The sequence below is a fragment of the Malania oleifera genome, chromosome 12, assembly GCF_029873635.1.
Source record: "Malania oleifera isolate guangnan ecotype guangnan chromosome 12, ASM2987363v1, whole genome shotgun sequence".
Lineage (NCBI taxonomy): Eukaryota > Viridiplantae > Streptophyta > Magnoliopsida > Santalales > Ximeniaceae > Malania > Malania oleifera.
In genome coordinates, this window is record NC_080428.1 from 74415268 (window position 1) to 74443014 (window position 27747).

Below are 27747 nucleotides of genomic sequence, written 5' to 3' on the forward strand. Positions count from 1 at the left end.
TTCCACATTTGTGAATATTCTTGATTTGATGTGAATATTTGCTACTATACTTGTAAATATATATTATAGATTTAATGTGAATATTTAGTTCCCATATTTGAAAATATCCTTGATTTAATGAGAATGTTTGTTTCCTTGTTTGTTTGAATAAAACATGCGAATATATTTCATTAATTATGAATATTTGTTTAAATAAGCATGTAAATATCTTTCATTGATTGTGAATAATTAGTTCCATCCTTGTCAGAATAAGCATGTGAAGATCGATTTGTTTCTATATCTGATTGTATAGTTGATTAAATTGTAGATATTTGTTTCCATATATATTTGAAATAGCATGTGGATGAATGTGGGGATAGAGGGATTAGGCTAAGCTTATAAATTCACACACTTTCACTGGCCTTCTACCCGGGCTTCACCCTTTAGGATTAGAAAGGAGCACAGTACTGTTAGCCCTCATGGGACAAGGTCCTTGGGGGCACGTGAACCACTCCACTTAATTTGAACTTTGTCCAAGTCCATAGAGTGAGTGTAATGACCTCAAATTCCTTAATATAAAATGTAATATATTAAGTGGAAAAGTCGACCCGAACCCGTGGGTAACGGGGACGCCTGTCAATCACAGCGGAAACCTAAGCAGTAGTAAGTATAAAATCTCAATCATCCATCCATAAAACATAATACCAGAGTTTACTACAATATCATAAAATTGTATTTATACACATCCTCATAAACATCAAAATAACTCTAGGATCAAATACAAAATAATTATGACCCTAGTACAAAATCTTACCCTTCTAACGAGGTAATATCACTAACTCAACGGCGGTCACGACTCGCCGGTCACTCAGGGTCTACTGAAAAATTAATTAATGTTGGGGGCAAGACACATCTCAGTAAGGGAAAATAAACTAAATACAGTTGTGTGACAACATGAACCTTTAATGCAATTATACATATACAGTACATTTCATATATTTATAGATATTTATCATAACATACTGAATAATCATATACTTTCATACTTGCTAATAAGTCATATCGTACATTAAACATCCGTTACAACTGATAGTACTGAAAACATACTCAGGATGAATAGCTAACTAATGTCATGTATTACCCCCCTATGATGAGTTGTGCAGCTAGAAGGCGGGACCCGACAATGGCTGGTTGACCACTGCCGAGTCAAAAATATGTCTGTAAGTACGATGGGCCCGTCACACCCTCGTCCGGACTGTCAGGTGGACGTCTACAACTCTACACTAAAAGTCACATCGACTATCCATCTCCCACCCCCTTATGGGGTGGTTAGCACAAGTCTGAATATAGATATCTGATCTATATAGCTACGGTACCAAGCTCCTAAAACTGAACTAAACTAACATTTGGGTTCTGATAACATATAATACGTGATATTATAGCATTTTTCATAATTATGGTCTTGTGCCAAACATTTCATAATTATGGCCTTGCGCCAAACATTTCATAAATACGGCCTTGTGCCGAACATTTCGTAGATATGACCTTGCCCTGAAATCATACATAAATATGGCCTTGCTCCGAAATCATACATACATATGTCATTCTGAAAATAATCATTTAATCATATATTTTCCAGAATTATAATGTACTGTATACTTTCATAACTTCTCAAATTATACTGCATTCATATCACCATCATATCATAATATTTTCCCACGTAAAATAATATTCATGCCACACATTTGCTGTACAAAACTATACATTACATTTTAAAATCATACTTCCTGACATCTCATACATATTTATACATTTCAACATATTAGTAGTATTTTTCTCAAACGTACATTTCCTTCATAATCTATAGATATAATACATGCTTTTCAAAAAATAACTTTTCTCGTAAATAATAATAATTTGCATGAAAATGACTGTTTTAATTTATTCCCTTACCAAACTACGGAGAAAGCCCCTAAAATATCCTAACATGGCACCCATAGGATTTCCTGATCAAGACCCTGAAAATGAGAACTCATAGTACTAAATTTCAGTATTTCTATGTGTACATCATTTCCTATAACTACCGTAAGGTCAAATTTGGCTTAAAAAGTCTTACCTCAACTTAGGGATGACTTCCAACTTGCTTTCACTAGCGATTCGCTCCAGCAAATTTGGAGAGAACTTCCCCAGAAGCGTTGTGGTGACTTCCGATTATCGATCTGGCATAAATCCAGCCCAAAATCGAAGAGAGAGAGAGAGAGAGAGAGAGAGAGAGAGAGAGAGAGAGAGAGAGAACCAAAAGGAAGAGAAAGAATGAGTTTGCTTAGTTGTGAAGTAACAAAAATACGGATTTTTTTATTTTATAGAATTGGATTCGTCGACGAATGACAAAATTCAGTCCTCGTCGATGAAATTCAGTCGATTCAAAATCTCTCTTGGTATTTCCTCGTCGACGAATCCTGTCTTCGTCGACGAATCCTCTTATACCTTCGTCGAAAAATCCTCTGTATTCATTGACGAAGCCCTGATGATTTTCTTCGGTTATTCCTTCCAAAGTGCAATGTTGTCGACAAACACGAAGTCAACTTCCTCCTTCTGTTACCGTCTCCATTTCCCTTCCTCTTTATTATTTAAATCCCATTATTATTCGGGTTGTCACAGTGAGGATAGGGGACAGGCTGGGAACCTTTATTTCTATTAAGGGTTAAATTTTAACCACACAAGATCACCACTAAGATTCCTTTCATAGGATAGAGCCTTAATAAACCCTAGCAAGTCACCTACCTGGGGTTGGGACAGAAGCCACATCCTTCTTCATATTATGTAATCAAGTCTTTTGTATATATGTGTTTTTGTGTTGTACGTGTCACGCATTTTGAATCAATTTTAGATATGCATACCACTTAGCCAATATTCTGGAAAAACTCGACAGTGAGACCATGACCCATTCTTTCAAAAAATAAAGCACTTGGCCTAAGCATTTTAAAAGATGGGTCGGTCCAATCCTTTTCAAATAACTCGAGCCCTATTCTTTTTAAAACAAACTTGGGCCCAACCTTTTTCTAAGAAAACAACCCGGCCCATATATGATTTTCAAAAAAGCTTAACCCAGATTTCAAAAGTCGGCTTCGGCCTTATCACCTATAAATTCAAGCCAATATTTTTAAACAATCCAAGCCCAACTTTTTCTAAACAAACCTGGGTCTGAACCCATCTTTAAAATAACCCAAACCAAATTCTTTTCAGACAAAAACCAAGCCCAACTCCTTTTTGAACAAACTCGGGCCTGAATCCATCACCATGGAAAGGGATGATTGGGGAAGGAATTGAATACCAGAGAATAAGGTCAAATTTTTTTTTTTTGGGTCATCAAAGGAAAATACATATCCATCGGAGGTCAGTTTAAATTTTGAAGTCTTTCATTAGTCGATATGGATTTTACAAAATTCCGACGAAAGTGGTTATTTAGGTTGCATTGCATTCATGCAATTCATGCTTAATTTGATATCCATGCATGCATAGTCATCTTCAATGGGTCAATAATCACACTCCAATTTTCTATAAAACCATGGGCCAAGGTGGTAGAATTGAGATCCGGGATGCCAGCATTGAGTAGAACAAGACGATCTCTTTATAAAGAAAGGTCGGGATCATGGGAACCCGTTGCATGGTAATAGTAGGAATGCAATAAATGTCATCAGGTTGGAAGATTGGTTGGTATTCAACTACAAAAGTAAGCTCACATGATACAGAAGTGATGATGGAAAGTCAATCATGTCTTTGATTACCTAAGGGTAATAATGAAAGGAATACATCCAGGCATCCTTTTTGTTTAAATTATTTTGAATTTGAATAAAATAAAAATGCATTTCAGTCTCATCTCATCTCATCCTCCTTGGATCATCACCTTATGCCAAATTTTATCTTTTTCCTTGCATTTTGTGTAAGTGACATAGGAAATAGTTTTTTTAGTAGAAAGGAATGGGAGCCATTAGTTGGTTTTGGGAGTCTACTTAGTGGGGCAAAAGAAAAAAAAAAAAAAGAAGGAAAAGCCTCCAAGCTAGAAGACCCCCACTTCAAGATGTTGTCAAGAGCCTGGTTGGGATGTGGATTTCAAAATAATGAAGAGTCATAGGAGAAGTATATAAAAATGATTTATCAAGCTTTCTAATACGTTTGTTTGATGAAATCGATGAACAAAGTATCCTGTCTTTTTTATCTAAATTATGATTGGTGTCTTAAAGGTACAATGATTATATTCTGATCAAATGAAGGGTGACCATCTTTGGTTGACCAGTATCCTTAAAAAGAATCAAATATTGATTTACCATTTGTTAACCAAATTGAGCCTGAATATTAAACCAATCTTTTCTTAAAAGTCAGTTCATCAGAAATTCAACCTGGGTTTGGGTCTCCTAGTATTTGACAAATCATTTGAAACAATGGTTACTACCAAAATGACGGCAGACCATTTTTCTACTACCCAAAAGAAAGTCAAAAAATAAATCCCTTGCAAGCCCGGTTTGAGCATGAAAAATTCAATTCTTAATTAACCCGTCAAAGGATCACACCCCACATTAGGGTAGTTTTAAAAAGATTAGTGCCAAATGGAATTCAAATGAAAATGAAGTTAAGATTCCTTCATAAAAGGAAAAGCAAAAGTTGCAGTGAAAGAAGAAGAAGAAGAAGAAGATAAAAAAAAAATCAAAAGAAAAAAAAAAAAGAAAGAGAAAGAAGAAGAAAGAAAAATAAGGGACATGATTCATATGTTTTTTTTTACTAGCGAATACCTAAGATGAGATTGATAATTTTAAGCTTTATTTAAATCTTTCTTTCTTTAACCCATACTCCTAGCCTACGTTATGGTCCAAATGAAAGTCTTAACCAGATTGGTATATATTGTTGTCTTAAATGATTTGTCAGACTCAATGTTGAGTCTAAACTACGTAATGACTTGATCCTGAAAAGGTAGGTAGGTAACTTGTTCAAATGACAAGTTCGGTCAATACTTTGTGAAAATTGCACTACAAACTGGGGCAGAAATTTTTATTATGGGAAGGGATTTTTTAGCCTTAGTTTCCTTGTTCTTGTTGAAACCTGAATCCTTAGCCTACACGTCGTCCCGTGTTTTAATGTTCACCTTGAGATTGGAATATTGATCACATTACTTAATGAGACACTAGTTATAATTCAAGACGGGGAGTTTGAAATAAGCTCAAAATAAATAAGAAAGAATCTCTAAGCGGTGATACAGTGGAAGAAATATGGTTATGAGGCTAAAAAAAATAATGATAAAAAAAGGGTTTGCCTATTGATAAGATTTCTAAGCTAGCAGTAAAGTTACATTAGTGTCAAAGTACTGGTAAAATTTGTCTCCTATTTAACAAGTACAGAAAATCAAGCAAAGACAAGTAAGTTTGTGCATTCCATCCATATTCCTATTGAGATTGAGTTATCTGATTGCATGTTTATTTATTTAAATTTCAAAGAGATTTTAAAACATTAAGGATGCAATCCAAAGAAAGTCCTTGTGGAGAAAATATAGGATGGACAAGATCAACTACAAATGCATCTACTAGAGCAGGTGTCATGCCGAGTTTCAGAGGAACACATTGAGGGACATCGATGTCAGATGGGGAATTCGAAAATATGGCCAAGATCAGAATTTGGTTTGTTACGAGCTTATTGGGAAATTTGCACATCATCATGTATTATAAAAAAAAAACCTTCTTACTCTTCAAAGCTTTAAAAGAGGATGAATAGTCAAAGGGTCTCACAATCACCAGTAGTTTCTATAAAGAAGATCCCTGTGGAGAAAGAATAATCTAACTGGGGCAAATGTCATGTCAGGTTTTAGAGATCTGTTTATTTAAGAAGAATCTAACAACAGGGTCAATGGCAGATAAATTCAACTGAGGCAAATTCCGAGTTAAGTTTCAGTCGGAACCATTCAGGCACCTTCCTGTCAAATTGAAATTTGAAAATAGGGTCAGAATAAAAAATGGGGTTATTGATCATAGGCATTCTAAGAGAAAAGATTCATGCATTTCATGCATTACCATACATTTCATGCATTATATAGAAAAATGAATGAATACATATAACAACATATCTTTGCACTCTAACATCACAAGTTAGCAACATGTATACATATAGCAACATACCCCTGCATTTTAGCATCACAAGTTAGCAACATGCATACATATATCAACATACCCCTGCATTCTAGCATCACAAGTTATAACCATGCATACATATAGCAACATATAACTGCATTCTAGCATCATAAGTTAGCAATATGCATACATATAGCAACATATCACTGCATTCTGGCATCACAAGCAGCAATAGAGCACCCTTCACACTTGTCTTGTTGAATAAGCTTTTAAATGATCATTTGGCATCCTGGACTAAGCAATTCCTGTTGTGCTAATATCTGAAACTAAGGCACCCAACCCCAGGCAAACATGGATTTACTTGGAAACTGGGGCAGCTGACCCTAGACACACATTGATTTATTTTGAAACTGCGGCAGTAGACCCCAGGGACAAGTCAATTCATTCATCAAAATCAGGAAACTACACCCAAGTGGATTTCCCCAATAGAGTAACCATTTTTCAAACTTTGGTTTCACACCTTATTACTGCTTGAAGTGTCTCAGATCATCATATCCGCTACAACTCGGATTCTTACATTCAAAGCAAACCACCATTGTGTCGTATGGCTCAGATCATTGTATCCACTACAGCTTGGAATTTTTACATTCACAGCAAGCCATCATTGTGTCTTGTGGCTCGGATCATCGTATCTGCTACAACTCGGATTCTTACATTCGAAGAAAGCCACCATTGTATCCTGTGGCTCAGATCATCGTATCCGCTACGACTTGAATTCTTACATTTGAAGAAAGCCACCATTGTGTCCTGTGGCTCGGATCATCATATTCGCTATGGCTCGGATTCTTACATTTGAAGCAAGCCACCATTTTATCATATGACTCAGATCATCGTATCTGCTACGGCTCAGATTCTTACATTCGTAGCAAGCCATCATTGTGTCTAGTGGCTTGGATCATCGTATCCGCTAAGGCTTGGATTATTACACTCGAAGCAAGCCACCATTGTATCGTGTGGCTCGAATCATCGTATCTGCTACGGCTCAGATTCTTACATTCTAAGCAAGCAATCATTGTGTCTTGTGGCTTCGATCATCGTATCCGCTACGGCTCGGATTCTTACATTCGAAGCAAGCCACCATTGTGTAGTGTGACTTGAATCATCGTATCAGCTACGGCTCAGATTCTTATATTTGAAGCAAGCCATCATTGTGTTATGTGGCTCGGATCATCATATCTTCTATGACTCGGATTCTTACATTCGCAGGAAGCCACCATTGTGTGGTATGGCTCGGACCATCGTATCCACTATGGCTCATAGACATCATTGTGTCGTGTGGCTCAGATCATCATATTTGCTACGGCTCGGATTCTTACATTCACAACAAGCCATCCCTGTGTACCTCAACCTAGATTCTTATATTCAGTGCAATACCTCGCTATGTACTTCCGCATGGATTCTTACATTCAATGCAAATCATCCCAGTTGGCAAAAGCAAAAAACCACTTGATTAACTAGAAAGTCAGAGATAGTTGTATGGCCTAGCCAAAATAGTTGTCTTTTATCTTTATAGGCTTGTTGCCAAAGATAACGTAGAAGAGCTCCTACTATTACCTTAAAGCAACGAAGCCTATAAAGAGGAGCAGCTGTAAACATCTTATTTTTGCTCGGCCTAAATATAGCAAAAATTTATTATTATTATTATTATTATTGTTGTTGTTGTTGTTGTTGTTGTCGTTGTTATTATTATTATTACCATAAAAGTACAAAAAAAAAAAGAAAAAAAAAAAGAGAAAAAGAAAAGAAAAGAAGGGGCTTAGGGTTTTAGATACATTGGGCCTATAAATATGAAGCAAAACAAGAAAAAAAGGCGAAGACAAAAAAAAAAAAAAACCTAAGCCTCCCGCTGGTTCTCTCTTTTCCACGCACAACCCCAGCCTCTCTATCTCCATCATCTCTTTGAAATACCACCACTTGCAGCTCCCTCTCTCCTCCGCCACCACATCCTTACCCAGCCTAACCACAGTTCACGACATTGCTGCCTCCCTTGTGCAACCCCAACATCTCCGGCCTTGCATCACCCCACGGCTATAGTCTTGCATAGCCACCACTTACCCAGCTCCCTAATCTTCTTCCTTCCCTATCCACACAAGCTGTAGACACAAAAAACAGCCATAGGAGGAACCAGAGACAGTCGTGAGCACAGCTCACGACACACAAGCACATACCTATAGCCATACCTAGAGTCACACGCAGAGGCCCAGCAGCAAAAGGTATAGCGTCAAAACTTCACACAGAACCCATCTCCGGCCACCCTGCATCACCTTCAACCCCCAGCCATGAGCAAGCAAATCTCTCTCTCACACTCACTGCTAAACACAGCCTACAAAAGCTCTAGCCGAGCACTCCTACATAGAAACACACACTTTTAACACACACATTTAACACACACAACAACACACTTTTAACACACACGACAACACACTTTTACAAAAACTTATACATTTTTTTTTTAAAAAAAAAGAAGGGCGGCACCTCCATTTATTTATTGATAACCCCTTACTTTTGGTGGAGGAATACCGTGGTTACAAGACAATCAATGGGAGATAACAAAAGACAACACGTTAAAAACCTCCCAAAGAACAACACCAACATCTAGCCAAAAACTAGGTTACAAGTCCAAACAAAACAAAACAAAACAAGACCTACAAAACAAACTTCACTCAACAAAACAAAACAAAAGATAAACAACATAAAGCATAAGTTAAAACCAAAAGGAAATCAGTTAAACATACCTCATATAAGTCGTACCCATCTTCTCCAATTTATACAAACCATTGCTAACTCTGGGGAGTTGACTACTATTTGTAAACAAACTATTCCTCCTCATAGCACCTTGTCGAGCCAAGGCATCTGCCACTTTGTTCCCTTCTCTATACCAATGATTTATCGAAAAATCTACTTCCTCCAATAAACCAATAAGCTGCTCCCAAAAATCCCACAAATACCACAAGGAGCACTTCCTGGCTTTTATCCAATTAACTATAATATTTGAATCATATTCAATATCAATACAAGTATGGCCCAAATGTTTGCAAATCTTTATTCCGTCCAACACAGCTCTCAATTTAGCTTCATTATTTGAACAAGAACCAAAATATTTTGAAAAACAAAACACAAAAGAACTTGTATGGTCTCTAAGGATGCCACCACCACCCGTCGGCCCTGGGTTCCCCAGGCTGCTCCCATCCAAATTTAGTTTCAACCTCCCTTGCCTCAGTTTTAGCCATCTCACACTTTGCATAGTTTTAATTCTTTTATTCACAATTTGCACTTCCAGATTCTACAATACTAAAAAATTAGCGTCCTTTAACTGAACCATTTCGATCATAAACCTACTCAAAACCCCCAGCCAATACTTAATGGAGAGCCACACATCAGTACTACTCTCTAATTTTCCTCCCATTCTAGCCACACATCTCCTTCTCCATAGCCTCCAAACTACTAAACAAGGAATCAAACCCATCAATGAACTTAGTTGAGAGAACCTGGAAATCCTATTAAACCACATATGGACTCTTTCTTTCCAACTTTGTTGCCTAAGGAAAGGAACACCTACTTCCACCGAAACCTTCCTCCAAACCTCAGAAGTAAGGTCTCCCTTATTTAACACATGCTTCAATTCTTCTGATTGCCTTATCTCACAACAATTACACGCCGAAACAAGTGAAACCCCCACCCTTCTCACCTTTTCATCAACACTTAGGCACTCAAAAGCAGCCTTCCACATACAGATAGAAATTTTCTTCGGTAACCATTTGTTCCAAACCCACTTAGCCCAATCAAATTTTGGAGCTCTAACTCTGATAACATCCCATGCGGATTTTGTATTAAAGCAACCATCCTTTTCCGGGAGCCATAACAAAATGTCCGAAGAATTTCTAAGATTTCCCACCTTTTCCATCACTTTATCCGCTTTACTAAACCCCAGAATCCTCTACAAATTTTCCACATCCCACGCATTATTGATAACCAAATCTTTTAATTTGATATGAGATTGTGCACCATTTGGACAATCTGCAAACAAAGGTCCCAAATCTAGAAACTTATCATACCACAATTTTACATCTCCTTCTCTAACCTTCCACTTAGATTTACTTAACAGTTTAGATATACCCTGCAGAACTTTCCTTCAAAAGGAAGAATCCGATCCATGCGATCTGCAAAGAGCAATACGTTCTCCTTTCACATATTTTGCTTTAAAAAATCTAGCTCATAAAGAATTTTGCGTTAATAAATGTCAACCAAACTTCATGAACAAAGACCGTTGCACTTCCGAAATGTCCCTTACTCCTATGCCCCCCTCCTCCATAGGAACACACAATTTCTTCCAAGCCCTCCATTTCATTTTTTATTTTCCATCCTTAAATCCCAAAAAAAAGAAGAAGCAAACATACCTTATATCTTTTTAATCACTAGTTTCGGTACATTTAAAACAGCTAACAGATGCAATGACATACTTGAAAGCACATGTCTCAACAAAACAAGACGACCTCCTTGAGACAACAGTCTATTTTTCCAGCCCTCAACTCTCTTACTGATTTTTTGGATTAAAGGGTCAAAATGACAACCTTTCAATTTACCATCCACTATTGGCACACCCAAATATGTAAAAGGAAATTTACCCTCAATAAAACCAGTCTCTTGAAGAATTTCTCCTTTCCTTTGAATACCCAACTTGTTTGAAAAAAAAATAGTTGATTTATCTTTATTCACTCTTTGGTCAGTCCAGTTTTCATACTCCTTAATCACCTCCATTAACTGACTAACAAATTTTTTTTCCAGCATTAGTAAAAATAACAACATCATCCACGTACATTAAATGCGATATAATAGGTGCATCACATGGGTGTGCAAATGGTAAAATCCGCTTCTCAGACAACTTTTTTTGAATTAATTTTGAAAGAATTTCTTCCATGATGATGAAAATATACGGCAACAACGAATCCCCTTGCCTCAAACCCCTTTTTGACTTGAAGAAACTTTTATAAGTGCCATGCATCATGACAGAAAACCATGGAGTGGAAATACAATTCTAAATCAACTTACAAAACCAATTTGGAAAACCAAGAGCCTGAAAAATCTGATCTACCACCTGCCACTCTACTCAATCATACGCTTTACTCATATCAAGCTTTAGCATTATATTACCTCCTCTCACCCGCCTATGTAATAATTTTGTCATCTCTTGAGTAAGCGTTATATTTTCAAAAATACTCCTCCCTTTCACAAAAGCACCTTGTTCTAAAGATATTAAATCACCCATCACTAGAGAAAGCTTACCAACAAGGATTTTGGAGAAAATTTTATAGATTACATTACAAAGGCTTATCGGCTGAAATTTATCAAAAGACTGAAGATCCTCTACCTTAGGAATAAGCACTATGTAAAAGGAACAAAAATACCGAGGCAACATATCACCTCTGAAGAATTCTCTTACCGCATCCATCATATCATTTTTAATAATCTTCCAACAAGTAATACAAAAAGAAGACCCAAACCCATCCGTTCCCAGGCTACTATTCACAGAAATAGATGAAACAGCTTCATAGACCTCCTTCTCCGTTGGTTATTCCCTCAGCTGACCTATAGACTCCTAAAAAACTATCGAATGGATGATATCTTCCAGGTTTGACCTTTGCACTGAACTATTTTGCCCCAAGAATTGCTCAAAATACTTTACAGCCTCATCATGGACCATCTGCATATTTTCTAACACCGAACCATCAGGAAGCGTCATTGAATTTACACAAGAATTTTTCATTTTTTGCGTAATCACAGCATGGAAAAACTTTGAATTCTGATCCCCATCTATCAACCATTTCATCTTTGCTTGTTATGCTAATCTAGCCTCTTCCCTTCTATACCAAACCTCCAATTCGGCCTGAGAAACAAGGAACTCTTCTTCAACTGATTCCGAGTATTCTGTTTGTAGTAAATTCTCATATTTTTCCACCCTTTCCTCCAACTCTCGAATAAAACTACCAACATGACCGAAAGTCTGTTTATTCCACACCCTAAGCCTTTGTTTTAGCCTTTTTAATTTACCCACCAATTTAAATAATCTTGAATCTGCCACCATGTGTTCTCTCCAAGATGATTCAACCATTTCCAAAAAATCCCTATGTGACGTACGCATGTTCTGAAACCTAAAAGGCGCTGGCCCATACCTCTCCATACTCTCACACAGCTGTAATAAGATAGGAGAATGATCTGAGATATTTCTTTTCAACAAAGAAGTCTTAGCTTCACCATATTTTATAGAAAAAACATTATTAATCAGCACCCTATCTAGTTTCGCCCAACTTCTTCTCAAACCTTGTTGGCCGTTACATCATGAAAATTGAATTCCTTCGAATTTAAGGTCTAATAACCCAAAACTATTAATACAACCATTGAATTCAGCCATAGAAGAACCCAAGCGAGGTCTACCTCCCACCCTTTCCTCATCTGATCGAATTACATTAAAATCTCCCATAACCACCCAAGCCACATCAACACTCGACATCCCCTGAAGTTGTTCCCATAAATCTCTTCTCTCAATACGATAACATTTAGCATAAACAAAAGTAAGAAGCAGAGAGCCTCTATCCTCTATTAACAAAACTGTCACACATTGATTTAAGGTACCCATCCAATCCACTTGAACATCATCTTTCCAAAACAATCAAATCTTCCCACCTTCCTCTACATTAGAGCAAAAGTTAGTAAATTGCAAATACATCGCCCACCTTTGTGTCTTTTCTATATCTTGAAAAGGTTCCAAGATAGCCAAAATCGAAACTTTTTGATCCTTCACAATTTGTTTTAATCTTCTCTTCTACGTGCCCAACCCTCTAATATTCCAAAACATAATTTTGTCAATCATAGGTTTAACTTTTGAGGTATTGCCTTAGACCTCTTAGACTTTCTCACTTGTCCATCATCTTTATTTCTTCCTTCCGATTCACCCACTGTCACATTAACTAAATCAGAATAATATTCTTTTTGAGTATCAATGCAAACCTCCAAATCTCCCTCAGATAACACATCATAATTATCCCTCCACACTCCACCCTCCACTTCCCCCTCTCTCTCATCCACCTCCTCCACTAAAATCAACTCTCCATCCTTATCCTTTTCAACTTTTCCCCTCCCCCCTTCATAAACAACTCAGATTTCTTGAACAGACCTAAAACAATCTCCCAATTCTACCTGCACCCCTACTACCCTTGACTTCTGGTCTTTACAACGATCGGCTTTCTCTCTACTATTCTTCTCTACCAAATTAACTTCCTCCACTATTTTAGTACCCACATTATTAACCTCATTCACAATTTCTTTATTTTTCTCAATCACCTTCGACGAACCATTCATGTTTCCATCCTTCTTCTCCTCCACCCGTTGTTCCCGACTCTTCAAAATAGGACCTTCCTCTTCAACTATCCTATTCTCTTTTCTACCCACCTCTTTCCAAACCATCTCAACTACCTTCTTCCTCATACCCACCTTCCTTTTATCCTTAGGCTTAACTCCAAACCGGCATACTACTTCAGTGTGACCTTGCCTACAACATTTGTTACAATAGAAACCCCTCTTCTCATATATTACCCTTTGCTAATTCTATTTTTGTCCCACCACCAACGGAAAACCCTCCACAGGATCTTTCTACAAATCCACTTCAACACATAATCTGGCACCTGTGGCTCGTGTTCTATATAACATGACATTATTCGTTCCCAAGAATCTACCAAATCTACTGGCCAAACTCTGTAAACAGTCCATTCTATATAAATGTAAAGACAGACCTGGTAAGAAAATCCACTAAGGTGCAATTGATGGCTCCTTATTGACATCAAAATTCACGGCCCAGTTAAAAAGCCGAAATTCGCACCTTGCCACCTATCTTCATTCTCGTGCCCATGCATGAATGTAGTCTTTTTCGTTTACCAAATGCAACAGAACATGGTAGTTATCCATAAAACTTATCATGGGAACTTCAGAGAAGCCCCAGGATTGGATAATATGCCTCCGAAGGACATCGGTAGATGGCCTTGCAGAAAAAAATTTAAGCACCAATGCAAACTTCAGATCCTCCGCAGTCTTTTCCATCTTCACATCCGAGAAAACAAAACCTAATTCCCTATTAATTAGTTCCAGTTTTCTCAATGGGATTTTGAATTTTGAAGATGGAATTGGCCTCTTCAAGGCTTCCACAAATGATTTTCCTCCAGCAAAACCTTCCCCCTTTTTGACCTTAACATCCCTCGAACCACTCCCTGTCTCCCGTATACTAGCATCGACACCTCCCCTCAACCCTCTTGTAACAGCTACCGAAGATGGCTCAGTTATGTCTAAAAAATTACCTATTTTCCATATTGACCACCAAAAATCAAATAAAAATAAAAAATAAAAAATCAAACCTGCAGTCCCGTAGACCTATGTCTACCATCACCGTATGTCACTCACGCAGATTCGCCGTCACCACTTCGTCTTTTCCCCAACCCTCCTCACAGCAACGCACGTGAGCGAAAGCTAGGGCACAGTTCTTCCAACTTAGGTTCTGACAATCTGATCAACACAAAAACTATGCAAAGAGTCCGGCAACAAAATGCTTAGAAACTGCCTCTGCAGAGGTAGAAGGCCAAAGCTTTTCTCGGCTCCAGAACTGCCACAATTGGCACCGTAAACACCAAACCAAACGCTAGCGAGAAAATAGAGTTGATTCCAACAACGTCGTGTCTCTGGCTTCTAGGGTTTCGCCGGAGAACCACAACAAAAAACCTAGAAATCAAAAGCACAGGAGATTGAATGCACTAGCCTCCTGCCGAAGGTTTCGCCGGAGACAGAGTGCAAAGAACCAGAACAAACGCTAGCGAACACACAATGAAACCAAACGCAAGCAAACACACAATCACCAAAAACAAAGTTGATTCCAATAACGTTGTGTCTCTAGTTTCTAGGGTTTCACTCTAGTTTCTAGGGTTTTTCCATATGCAGAGAACCAAAACAACAAACCTAGAAAACAAAAGCACAGGAGATTGAATGCGCCAGTCTCCTGTCGAAAAATTTCTAGGGTTTCGCTGGAGATAAAGTGCAGAGAACTAGAACTAGACTACCCTAGAAATAGAGAGTTTAGACTTGAAAGTTCATTTGTGTGTACTTATACACACACTTATACACACACTTTTAACACACACAGCAACACACTTTTAACACACACTAAAACACACACCTTTACAAACACTAACTCACGCACACAGCACAGACTAAAACACCCACCTGCACACACACACTAACTCACGCACAAAGCACACACTAACCCACGCACACAACACACACTAACCCACACACACTCGACACTTGTAGCTTTGTAAACACACACACCTGCATAGTTTAATATTTTATTTGGGTTTTTAATATTGAAAGTTAAAATTTTTTATTTGTAAGATAAAATTAGTGCTTGATATCCAGGTTATATTTTTTCTTCCTTTTTCACATTTTATTATGAATATTAATCGGTTTACCCTTATTATTGCAAGATTTTTATTGTCTTGGTGTTTGTTTTATTATTTAGTATTCAGGTTCAAATTTTTGGTTGTATCTACTTGAAAATATTAAATGATGTATTATCAAAGCAGGTTTTTTTTTTTTTTTTTTTTGTTACCGTCATATCATGTGTTAGGGTTATTATCATGTTAAATGTTTAGGATTGTATATCGAATTTTGATTTGATTTATTACTATAAGTATAGAAGTTATCATATTGATTGTTTACGTATTAGTAATAGCTTGAATAGGTTTTCATAAGTTCATTATTTGCTTGCCTTTCCTTGGGTTTCCATATTTTAATCTAAAATTTGATTTGTTTCATTAACTAATTGCTTATATATGTGTGTATTATATCTTTAATTGGGTGTCAATATTAAGGTAAATAAAATATGTATATTATTATTATTATTATTATTATTATTATTATTATTTATTACTTACAATTATTATCATATTTATTATTTTATTATTATTATTATTATTATTATTATTATTATTATTATTGTATATTATCATTAGTGTTTTTAACATATTTTTCTGTATTTGTTGTTGTTGTTGTTGTTGTTGTTGTTATTATTATTATTATTATTATATTTTAAATTATACGTATGTTTAATCGTATTATTATTTTTAATTTGTATTAATTTATCGTCATTTTGTTATTATGATATTTTCGTTATTAATTATTTTCAATTTTCTATCTCTATGATTTCAAAAAAGGGTATGAGCTTTCGGGCTTCACGTACCTTAGTTCTGAGGGAATATATATATATTATATATATTTTTGTGTGATTTATTACTTTACATGTGTATTTCAAAAATTTACTAAAAGGAAGTAATTTTAAAGAATTCTTAAATTTAATTGGCGGGATTATTTCATAATAAATTAGGTACCGTTCGTAAAAACGGATGCGTAGGGGGTGCTCGTGTCTTTCCCTCGCATAACCGAACTCCTGATTCGAGATTTGATAACGCAGATCGATTCTACCCTTAATGGAGTAGTAATCAAGTGTTTTAACTGCACTAAAAGGTTAGTGGCAACTTCATTCCTGTTTTTCCAGAAAATTTAAATATTTAATTTTTATTTTGCCAATCCCAGGGCACCCACGCTATAGGACGTCACAACACGTAAAATAAAATGATAGTAAAGTCACCGCAGAGCATGCTTCAAGAATTCAAATATACAAACTACTTCCATACTTCCAAAGTCTTTTAGTTACCTATGCTCATAATTTACATAACTTGTGTTCCAAGTAAATTGCTAATAAAAGTTCATTATTGAAGCCTAAATTAATTATGTCGGGTTAATTCTCTCATGACTAATAAGATCTTACATCCTAATTTAAATTAAAATAAAAAAATCTTATTTCAATAAAATAATAAAATATTATTAACAAAAATGAACAATTACAAGGGATGGAGGACAAGAAGTCCTCTTAAAGAATTGAAAATATAAAACCTAGAGACAAAGAAAGAGAGATACGTGAGAGACTACCAAAAATGCAAAACCCTCCTATCTTGAAGCACATCAATCAGTTTGCACCGAAACTTAGTAGTTAGTACTATATATAACCAAAATAATGAAATAAATATTGAAAATGTTTATCATTAGATCATCACTTTGGGATAGAGAGACATTATATTTCATTAATTAGTATTAGGAAAAGTATATATTATTGTTGGGTGTGTAACCATGAGAAGCAAATTGAAATACTGCACATTATAGTCCTAAATTGATCTTCATTTTCACTCGCCTGCATGGGGCATGCCAAAAAAAAAAAACATTGTTTCATCCAGCATTTTTTTTTATCTAAAATTGCTACTTGGTGGTGTCTTTTAATGGCTCAGTGACATCTGTGCTTGCCCAAATTAAAAAAATGTTTGATGGTCTACGCCTTTTATACCCTAATTTTACTCTCTTGCATGGGTCATGCATAAAAATGTTGTTTTATCTAATGTTTTTTTTAGCTAAAAATGTTAGTTGGTGTAACATCTTTTAATGGTCACGTGTCACCCGTGCTTTTATGCATTGATTAGAAAAGGCTAGATGGTCCAGCATCTTTTGTTTAAAAAATGCTTGACCATCCAACATTTTTTTGAATGCATTAATTTGGAAAATAAAGTTTCATCTAAACTATTTTTAAATATTTTTTATTAAAATAATATTAAATTCAAAAAAGACACGCTACCATGACGACAAAATTGAATTTGCATTGCATTAGAGTGAGCTCATAGTATAAGTCAAGTTTACCTTTACTTTTGACATTCAAACAAAGTTTTTAAAGTTAAAAGTTATGAAATAAAATTTTTCTTTCCCTATATATGTTTGGATATAGTTTTGATTTGAAATTATATTAAATTTGGATAAGATGTCATATAAAATTATAAAATTTCTTCAAATTTATTTAAATTTAAATTTAAGATCTGAAATTCGTGCTCCTAAATATAATATTTATTTATTATTTTAATATTATTACGTAGTATTTGGAGCATGATATTAAGAATTTAGATTTGAATTTAAATGAATTTGAACAAATTTCAATACAAATTTATACTACATTCTATATAAATTTAATTCAACTCCAAGTCAAGGCGTCTACAAATAGAGGATTAATGAAATTATTATCAACTCTTCATTTCAATTCTTTACTCGCAAATAAAATCGGTTGCAGAAAAGTGTGAAAAAAAACAAAAAATTAAAGGGAGGGAAAAAAAAAAAAACTACTGAAGAAGCTCAATTCACCATCTAATAGAATCAATAGCTAAACTCCAGAACGGTGGCAGACACTCCTAATTAATTGATCGGTGATGATATTAATTGCAGCCAGACCAATCCAATTCCCAAACCCACTCGCTCTGAAGCATGTCAAGCACACAAACTCATCACAGCCAATCCTCCCCGTCACTGAGCCACTGCTGCCTGCTCCCCTGCGACTGCACAACTTTCCCAAGCCATGCGAGTGGCAATCCCCTGTTTCTTTACAGGCTGATGAGAGGCAGTTGAACCAGTTTCCGGTGAATTTAAAGCTCTACCATCCAAACCCAAAACCATTTCCTCTATATATAAATCACCGCATTGTGGCTTGTGACATATCTTCGTCTTCAAGCTCACTTCCACCCTTGCTGTTGCTTCCTCTGCAGCTTGCATTTGTTTCCTCCAAGCAGCAATATACCCCAGAATGGCTTCAACTGGGAAGCTTGATGTGGAAGTGGAGCTGAAATCCAGTGCAGATAAGATGTGGGAAAGCATTAGGGACTCAGCAACTCTGTTCCCCGAGGCCTTCCCTGACCAGTACAAGAGCATTCAAATTCTTGAAGGGGATGGAAAATCTGTTGGCTCTGTTCGCCTTGTCAAGTTTGCGGAAGGTAAGGTTTGCAAGATTTTGGGGAAACCCAATGTCATTTGGACTGGCATCTCACTTGACTCATTTGAACTTGTTCTGGGGTTTCTGTTTTGTAGGGCTGCCTCTAATTACAGAGTCAAAGGAGAAGATAGATGCAGTAGATGAAGGTAGCAAGACTGTAGCCTACAGTGTGATTGATGGGGAGCTGCTGAAGTACTACAAGAATTTCAAAGCCAAGCTGTGCGTGGTTCAAAAGGGGGAGGGGAGTTTGGTGAAGTGGGGGTGTGAGTTTGAGAAGGCCAGCGAGGAGGTTTCTGATCCAGACCTCATTAAAGATTTTGCAGTAATGAACTTCAAAGGGCTGGATGCCTATGCCCTCAAGGCATAGAATGGAAAAGACCCACGCCGACACATTACTCTCTCTTTAATTTTCATGGTCCAGCCTAGTTAGTAAATAATGTGAGAGTCCTGCACCATATATACTTTAATGTGCCAAGTTATTACTAATGAAATAACATTTCAGAGGTGGATGCACCATGGAATGATGTTTACCTCTTTTAGGTAATTATAAACAGTCCTATGATGAATTATTTAATGGGTTTTCTTAGCAATGGTGATTAATGTGGGAGCCTTCACCATTGTAACATAAGAAAGGTTAAAGTTGCTTTTCCTATCTTCTTTAAAATGCCAAAATATACTGCGAGCTTAGGATTGCAATGAGCAAAATCATTCGCGAACTGCTCAGTTTTCAACTTGATTATGACTTGATTAAATTCACTTTCTACATAAATGAGACAATCATAACTTTAAGCTTAAAATTTGAAATCCAAACGGGTTAGGCTTGAACTACATCATTGTAACAACCCGCTTTATTACTACATAATCAATCATATTAAATACTATTAACTTGAAACATAACAAAGTAAACCCGAACATGTGGGTAATAGGGACACACCTGCCATAAATAACGGAAACTTAAGTAGCAATAAATAAAAATTTCATTCACCCAACCATAGAATACAATATACTAGAATTACTTACATTCCATCATTTTACTGCATATATACATACAATCCTCAAAACATCAGAAGATAAAATTAGGATCTTACAACAAAAATCTACTAACTCTAGCTCAAAAACTCACCCTCCTAGCTGGGTAGTAAAGATTGCCTCTAATAATGCGGAGTTCGATACGCCTGTCTGTCTGGGTTTCCTGAAATGGTTGAAGTTGGGGCGAGCCACCTCTCAGTAAGAGAAATAAACTAAATGCAGTTGTGTGACAATATGAATATTTGTATGCTATAATAGGCATACAGTACATATCACATGCTTGAAAATATTAATAATATCATAACTAAATAAACATTCGATTTCATAGTTATACTAAATCATGTTGTATCTTAAAATCATATACTAAAACTAGTAGTACTAAAATATACCCAAGAAGAATAGCTAATTGATGTCATGTATTACTTCTCATGACGAGTTGTGCAGCCTGAAGGCAAGACCCGACAATAGCTGACCGACCACTGCCGAGTCAAAAATGTCTGTTAGTACGATGGGTCCGTCACACTCTGGTCCGGACTATCAAGTGGACGTCTACAACTCTACACCGAAAACCACATCGACTATCCATCTCCCACCCCTTCTACTGGCAGAGGCAGCTAGCACAAGTCTGAACTGAACTGAACTGTATAACTACAGTACCGTACTCCTGATAACTAGTTTGAACTATCATCCGAATTCTGATACCATATAGTAAATGATAATATACGATTTTAATATAAATAGATTGATAGCATTTTCTGAATTCTGTAGTATCATAAATAATTACGGCCTCGCGCTAGATACATACATAACTGCGGCCTTGCGCCGAACATTATACATAACTGTGGCCTTGCGCTGGCTATCAATCATGGCCTTGCGCTGAACATTTCTTAAATACTGAACTGAGCATATGTATTGTTTATCATATATTCTGGAACCATAATTTCCTATTTTAACATGTTATTCTTGAAAATAATTGTAAACATACTTTTTACTATAAATCTAACTTAACGTAATATAATATTCATAAAATAATATTCATGTCGTGCAAACTGAATAAAATCATGAATTCTGCTCTAAAATCATATTTTCTAATATTTCATATTAAAAATATATATATTCCTGCATAACAACAATATTTTCCTAAATATACATTTTCTCAAATATACCCATATATAACACATGCTTTTTGAAAATTAATCTGCTATTAGATAATAATAATTTTAATGAAAATGACTGTTTTAGTTTACTCACTTACCTGACTACTGGAAAGCTCCAAAAACTACTAGTCCTACACTCGCAGGGTTCCCCGTTCAATACCCTGAAAACAACATTGCCTTAAACAAAACTTCAGTATTTCTTCAAATATTACATTTTCTACAATTGTAGGAAAATCAAATATTAAATAAAAAGTTTTACCCTGAACTTGAGATGGAGTCCAAGTTAGCCCCACCAACGATCTATTCCAACAGACTTGAAGAGAACTTCCTTAGAAGTAGCGTGGCAGCTTCGGATCGTCGATCCGGTGAAGAATGGACCCATAATCTTAGAGATAAGGGAGGAAAATCGAAGAGGAGTGAGAGAGAAAAGTTGTTCGCGTGATTTTTGTTGCAAAAACCGAGTTTAGGCTATTAATACACCTGCACTCATCGATGAGACATGTCACCTATTCGACGAGGCCATGAAGAGAATTCGTTGACAAATGCTTATTCCTCGTTGACGAAATTCAAAACTAAAAATAGCCTCTTAGTAACTTCTCATCAACGAGACGCACGTCCCCATCGACGATCGCATCAGGCGTGTTCGTCGACAAACATGCTGCGTTCATTGACGAGATCCCTGTTGAATTCCAAATTCAATTTCCTTTCCTCTCCTCTTCCTATTATTTAATTAATATAATTAACTGGGTCTCTATAATCATACTCCACTCGTTAAGGTCATTGGAAAACTAGTTTACTAGCTTGAAAATCAGGTCATTTATAAGCCCAAAAATAAGCTTGTTCAATAGGGCTAATGAGTTTTACTCATAAACTTGTTTGTGCATAAAGTTAAAAATTTGACTAGTTTGTTGCCTCATCAAGAGGCTCATCTCTAAACTTAATATATATTGCTAAAAATCTATCAAATCAGCACTAACAACATATTTTTAATAATTGTTTGAAAACAACATACTTAATTTAAACTCATCCATCAAATAAACCAATTATGAACATTAAACTTAATTTTCTTAAATGAATTAAATCTGAACATGTTAAAAAACTTGTTGGAGATGTGGCTCATATTTGGGTGGATACATGTACCAGGAAAGCATAGTGATGCAAAGAACAAAGGGAGAAGCTTGCAAGAGGAAACCATCGCTGACTTTGCTCGACGGTTTGGCATCAACAAGGAAACTGTCGACGGTTTTAGGGTAACCATCGACGGTTTGACGGTTACAAGACCTGTCTTCGAGGGAATTACTCGCTATCTCAAACCGTTGACGGTTAGGCTAAAACAGTTGACAGTTTCGTTTGGCGGAAATATGTAAATTCGAATCGGAGATCAATAGATTTTGGGGATTTAGGGGATTTTCCTCTAGGATTTCATGTAGGGCCTCTTGTACGCATAGGGTTGATATATGTACATGTTTATGTAACCCTAATTGTAAGCTTGAACAATCTTATTGTGAAAAATTGATCGTTGCTCTTGTAGACATAGGCACATTGTCGAACCACGTAAATCTTGTGTCTTTTGTCTATTGTTTTTCAATTACTATGTGTGCAATTGTGATTCATGCTTTCTTGATTCGTATATTCATCATTGATTGTTTTGCATCAATTGTTCTAGATTAGTTTGAGTTTTGCATGATTTCGTTGTGTTCAACTCCGACGATTGGAGTCAGAGCTTCGATTGTCACAACAATTGGTATCTGAGCTCCGATTGGCACAATAATTGGTGTCAGAGTTGTTAGTTCGAAATGGTTAAGATCTCTTTAGCAAAGTTCAATGTTGGTAAGTTCAATGGAACGGGGAATTTCGGGCTTTGGCAAAGGAGGGTGAAGGACGTGTTGGTGCAACAAGGTATGGTGAAGGCACTTTATGGAAAGAAACGAGATGACATGGATGACACAAGTTGGAAGGAGTTGGAAGCCAAAGTTGTGGCTACTATCAGATTGTGTCTGGCTAATGACATGATATATCACATCATGGACGAGGAGTTTCCGGCGGTAGTTTGGCTAAAGCTCAGGAGTCTGTACATGTCCAAGTTTTTATCAAACAAGTTCTATCTTAAGCAACGACTTCACGGGCTTAAGATGACAGAGAGTTCGGATCTAAATCAACACATCAATGTATTCAATCAGATCATCAGAGATCTGAAGTGGGTTGATGTGAAGTTCAAGGATGAAGACAAAGCATTGATGCTGTTGAATTCCCTAACATCTCCAAAGTATGAGAACATAGTTACGACTCTGACTTGGGGAAAAGAAACCCTAGAGTTGAAGGATGTCATGAGTGCCTTGTTGAGTTTCCATCAAAGGAAGAAGGTCAACGATGATAATACTCAAGGTGAAGGGCTCATGGGGAAGGGTAATCAGGATTGTGGGAGAGGCAAGTCCCGGGCTGGATCAAACAACCATAGGGCTCAGTCCAAATCCAATAAAAGGAAGGATGTGCGGTGTTTTAAGTGCGATAAAAAGGGGCACATAAAACCCGAGTGCCCGGAGACGATAAAGGGAAATGTTGAAAACAAATAAGGGTCATCAAACACAACGAATGTAGTAAAAGAAAGAGACTTTGGGAGCAGTGACAGTGATATGCTCTTGGTTTTATCTGGGTCAGATGAGTTCGCAGATGCTTGGATCTTGGACTCGACGTGTTCTTATCATATTACGCCTAATAAAAACTAGTTCACTATGTAAAGATTGGTGAGTTCTAGTTCCGTTCTGATGGGGAAAGATGTTGTGTGCAAAGTGGTTGGGATGTGGAATATCATAATAAAGATGTACGATGGTGTGGTGAGGACGTTGTGTGATGTAAGGCACATACCAGAGTTGAAGAAGATTCTGGTTTCGTTAGGCACCTTGGATTGTAATAGGTTTAGTTACAAATCTGAAGGTGGGGTAATGAAGGTGAGCGAGGGCGTTTTGACAGTGATGAAGAGGAAAAGAATGTCGGGAATATATATACACACTACTGGGTACAACAGTTGTAGGGGGAGCTGCAACTGTAGAGTCTGAGTATGACAATACAGTTTTGTGGCATATGCAATTAGGGCATATGGGTGAATGTGGGGTGAAGGAACTTCACAAGAGAAATCGTCTAAAGGGTGTAAAATCATGGAACCTGGATTTCTACAAGAATTGTGTACTTGGGAAGTAGAATAGAGTTCAGTTTATGGTAGCCACGCACAAAATAAAGGGATTACTGGACTATGTTCATACGGATGTTTGGGGGCCAATAAGAGTGGCATCGGGGGGGGGGGATATGTGTATTTCATGAGTTTCATCGATGACTACTCATGAAAGGTTTGAGTATACTTTATGCAGCACAAGTCTGATATGTTTTCTAAGTTTAAATTGTGGAAAGCTGAGGTGGAGAACCAGACCGGGAGAAAGATAAAGTGTCTCAGGTCACACAATGACACTAACTACAGAAATTTGGGTTTTCGGAGATTTTTGTTAGCAACATGGTATAAGGAGACATTTTTTATGATACCAGACACCAAAACAAAATAGTGTGGTATAGAGGATGAACCAAAACCTAACTAAAAAGGCTTAGTGTCTTAGATTGAATGTTGGACTTGCAATGAATTTTTGAGTCGAGGCGGTGAGTATGGCTTGTTTCTTGGTTAATAGATCATCAAGGGTATCACAGGATGGGAAAGTTGCTGAGGAGGTGTGAACAGGTAATGAGGTAGACTACTCCGAGTTAGAGTATTTGGGTGTCCAACCTATGCGCACATTCCTTGTGAGGAGAGATCAAAGCTTAAGGTAAAGTCTAGACAGTGCATCTTTCTGGGGTATCAGGATGGTGTGAAAGGGTTCAAGCTGTGGGATCCAATGGCAAAGAAGGTGGTGATTAGCAAAGATGTGGTTTTTTAATAAGAAAACCATGTTGCGGCGTACTCGGGAAGAAGAAAAGAAACAGGTGCCAGAAAATTGTAGCAGTAACAGGCATGTGGTTTAGATAGAGTTGGGGACTCAGGGCAAGCAGGGGGTTCTAGCTTGAGAGATCAATAGGTGGAGTCAAAAACTCAAGATGAAGATGATGATGATGTTAAGATTAAAGGAAGTTCTAGCTTAGGTGACCAGAAGCCGCTGCGTAGTATAGCTGTCGACAGAAACAGACGCATCTTCAAGCCACCCCCCAAGCATGATTTTGACGATTTGTTATCTTATACCCTTGTCACTAACTGTGGGAATTCTACTACATTTCAGAAGGCCGTGCATAGTCAGGAGAAAGGTAGTTGGATGAGCGCTATGATAGAGGATATGGAATCATTGCATAAGAACCAGACGTGGAACTTGGTAGAGCTTCCAGGTTGAAGCGGGCGATTGGATGCAAGTGAGTATAAAGGAAGAAAGAAACAGTTTCAGAAAACACTACAAAAAATAAGGTTATTGTGAAGAATTAAAATCATCACTAATAATCATAAAACCGTCACTAATAGTATTAGTGACGGTTTTGAATTAGATGTCATAACTGCAGTTACTAATAATTATTAGTGACGAATTTTAAAGGCGTCACTAATAATAGAGTAATAGTGATGAATAATAACCGTCACTAAAACCCTAATATCGTCATTATAAATTTTAAATTGGTTCGACTCAAAATTGTCACTAATAGTAGAGTAATAGTGAAGAATTTTAAAATCATCACTAATAGTAGAGTATTAGTGACAAATTTTAAAACCGTCACTAATAATAAAGTATTAGTGACGAATTTCAAAATCATCATTAATAGTAGAGTATTAGTGACGAATTTCAAAACCATCACTAATACTTGGGTTTTAGTGACGATTTTGAAATTCGTCACTAATAGTCTACTATTAGTGACAATTTTAAAATTCGTCATTACCATTTAAAAAAATGGACAATTTTTAGTGACGACTTTAAAACGTCACTAATACATTAAAATTAATAATTTTTTTAATCATTAATTTCTGTACAAATATGTAATTACATTTTCGCATACATAATATTCAACCATAATTACTAAAAATTCATAAATTATTCAAAATTCAAATACAAATACAAATACAAATACAAATTCAATTAAAATACATAAATTTCATCTCTTTAGATAACAAAAAAATAAAAAATAAAAAATTCAAATAGAAATACATTATACAAATTCATATTAAAATACACAAATTTCATCTTTTGAGATAACAAAAAAAATATTAAAAAAAAATAATCAAAAGCTTCATCCGACTGTAGTGCATGACATCGTGCTGATGTTATGATAGCCACAAAACCCTATAAATTAAGAATTATAAAAAAAAATTAGTATTCGATTTTTGAACATATAGGTATATGTACTTTAAGTATCAATGATTTGATAGCAAAATAATCGAACATTTGGGCATAGTTAAAAAAAATGATATAATTTTAAATAGCTAAGTATTATTAGTTTAGAAAAATTTGGCAACAGTTTATTTGTAAATAGGACATTTTCCATAGAGATATGCTCCAAACCTAAGTGTTTACAATAAATAGGTCACAATAATCTAACCAATAATGAATTTTATGAGTGCACAAGAGCTTCATATAATAAGCATTAAATAATGTAATATATTCATGCATCCTACAAACAATCTATATCAGGATATAGTTCTATGAAAAAATAGAATGTGATGTTCATGATTTACATGGCTTCCTTAGGACTCAAAAATAACTATAATTATCAAATAATGCAAATGAGTCCATGATTGATAGAATTTTCGCTTAGCATATGCAAAAGTAAATTTAGAGATGAAGTTCAAAATTCGTTTGAACTTCACTCATCCTTTAAAAAATGTTTTAACATTCAACACACTATAATCATTATCACAAATATGATATATGACTTTGACTATTTTGGAAAAAATTTAACAAATTTTCGACAGCATGCCGTCTATAAATAAAATATTTCCCAAACTTGTAAGTCACAAAAGCATGCAATTCACAAGACTTTTGCATCATACAGATGCTCAATGTGCTCAAGACAACCTTAGGACTTAAAAATAAGATAATGATATGCATGAAAGTTCATAGGATTACATTTTCCAAAATTATAGAAGTTTAAAAAAATGATGGCAGCATTTCGTCTGTAAATAGGACACTTTCCATAGAGATATGCTCCAAACCTGGTTGTTTATAATAAACAATTCACAATAATCCAACCAGTAATGAATTTTATGAGTGCACAAGAGCTTCATATTAGGAGACAATGAAAAACACACACAACATACAACTAAGGATGTTGCATAGCCTAACTGAGAGGAAGAGTAAACAACTCTCAGACCAGGTAAATGACTAAATTGGTTAAAAGGAGATGACTAAATTGGTTATATTATAATGACTCTATAAGGAGATGACTAAATTGGTGAAAAGGTTACAAAAAATCTAATGCTAGTATCATAATTAACGCTAAAAAAAAATTGAGTCACTTAATAATTTCAAAAGTTTCTCCTAAACAGTCAATAGTTTGT

General features: G+C 36.0%; 1 protein-coding gene across 1 annotated transcript; it reads left to right on the plus strand.

Moving 5' to 3' along the window:
* Window positions 1-18306: 18306 nt before the first annotated feature.
* On the plus strand, window positions 18307-19571 carry LOC131144495 (MLP-like protein 423). Its single transcript, XM_058093178.1, has 2 exons — window positions 18307-19051; window positions 19146-19571. The coding sequence occupies exons 1-2, from the start codon at window positions 18865-18867 to the stop codon at window positions 19415-19417; spliced, it is 459 nt and encodes a 152-aa protein (XP_057949161.1). The 5' UTR covers window positions 18307-18864; the 3' UTR covers window positions 19418-19571.
* The last annotated feature ends 8176 nt before the right edge of the window (window positions 19572-27747 follow it).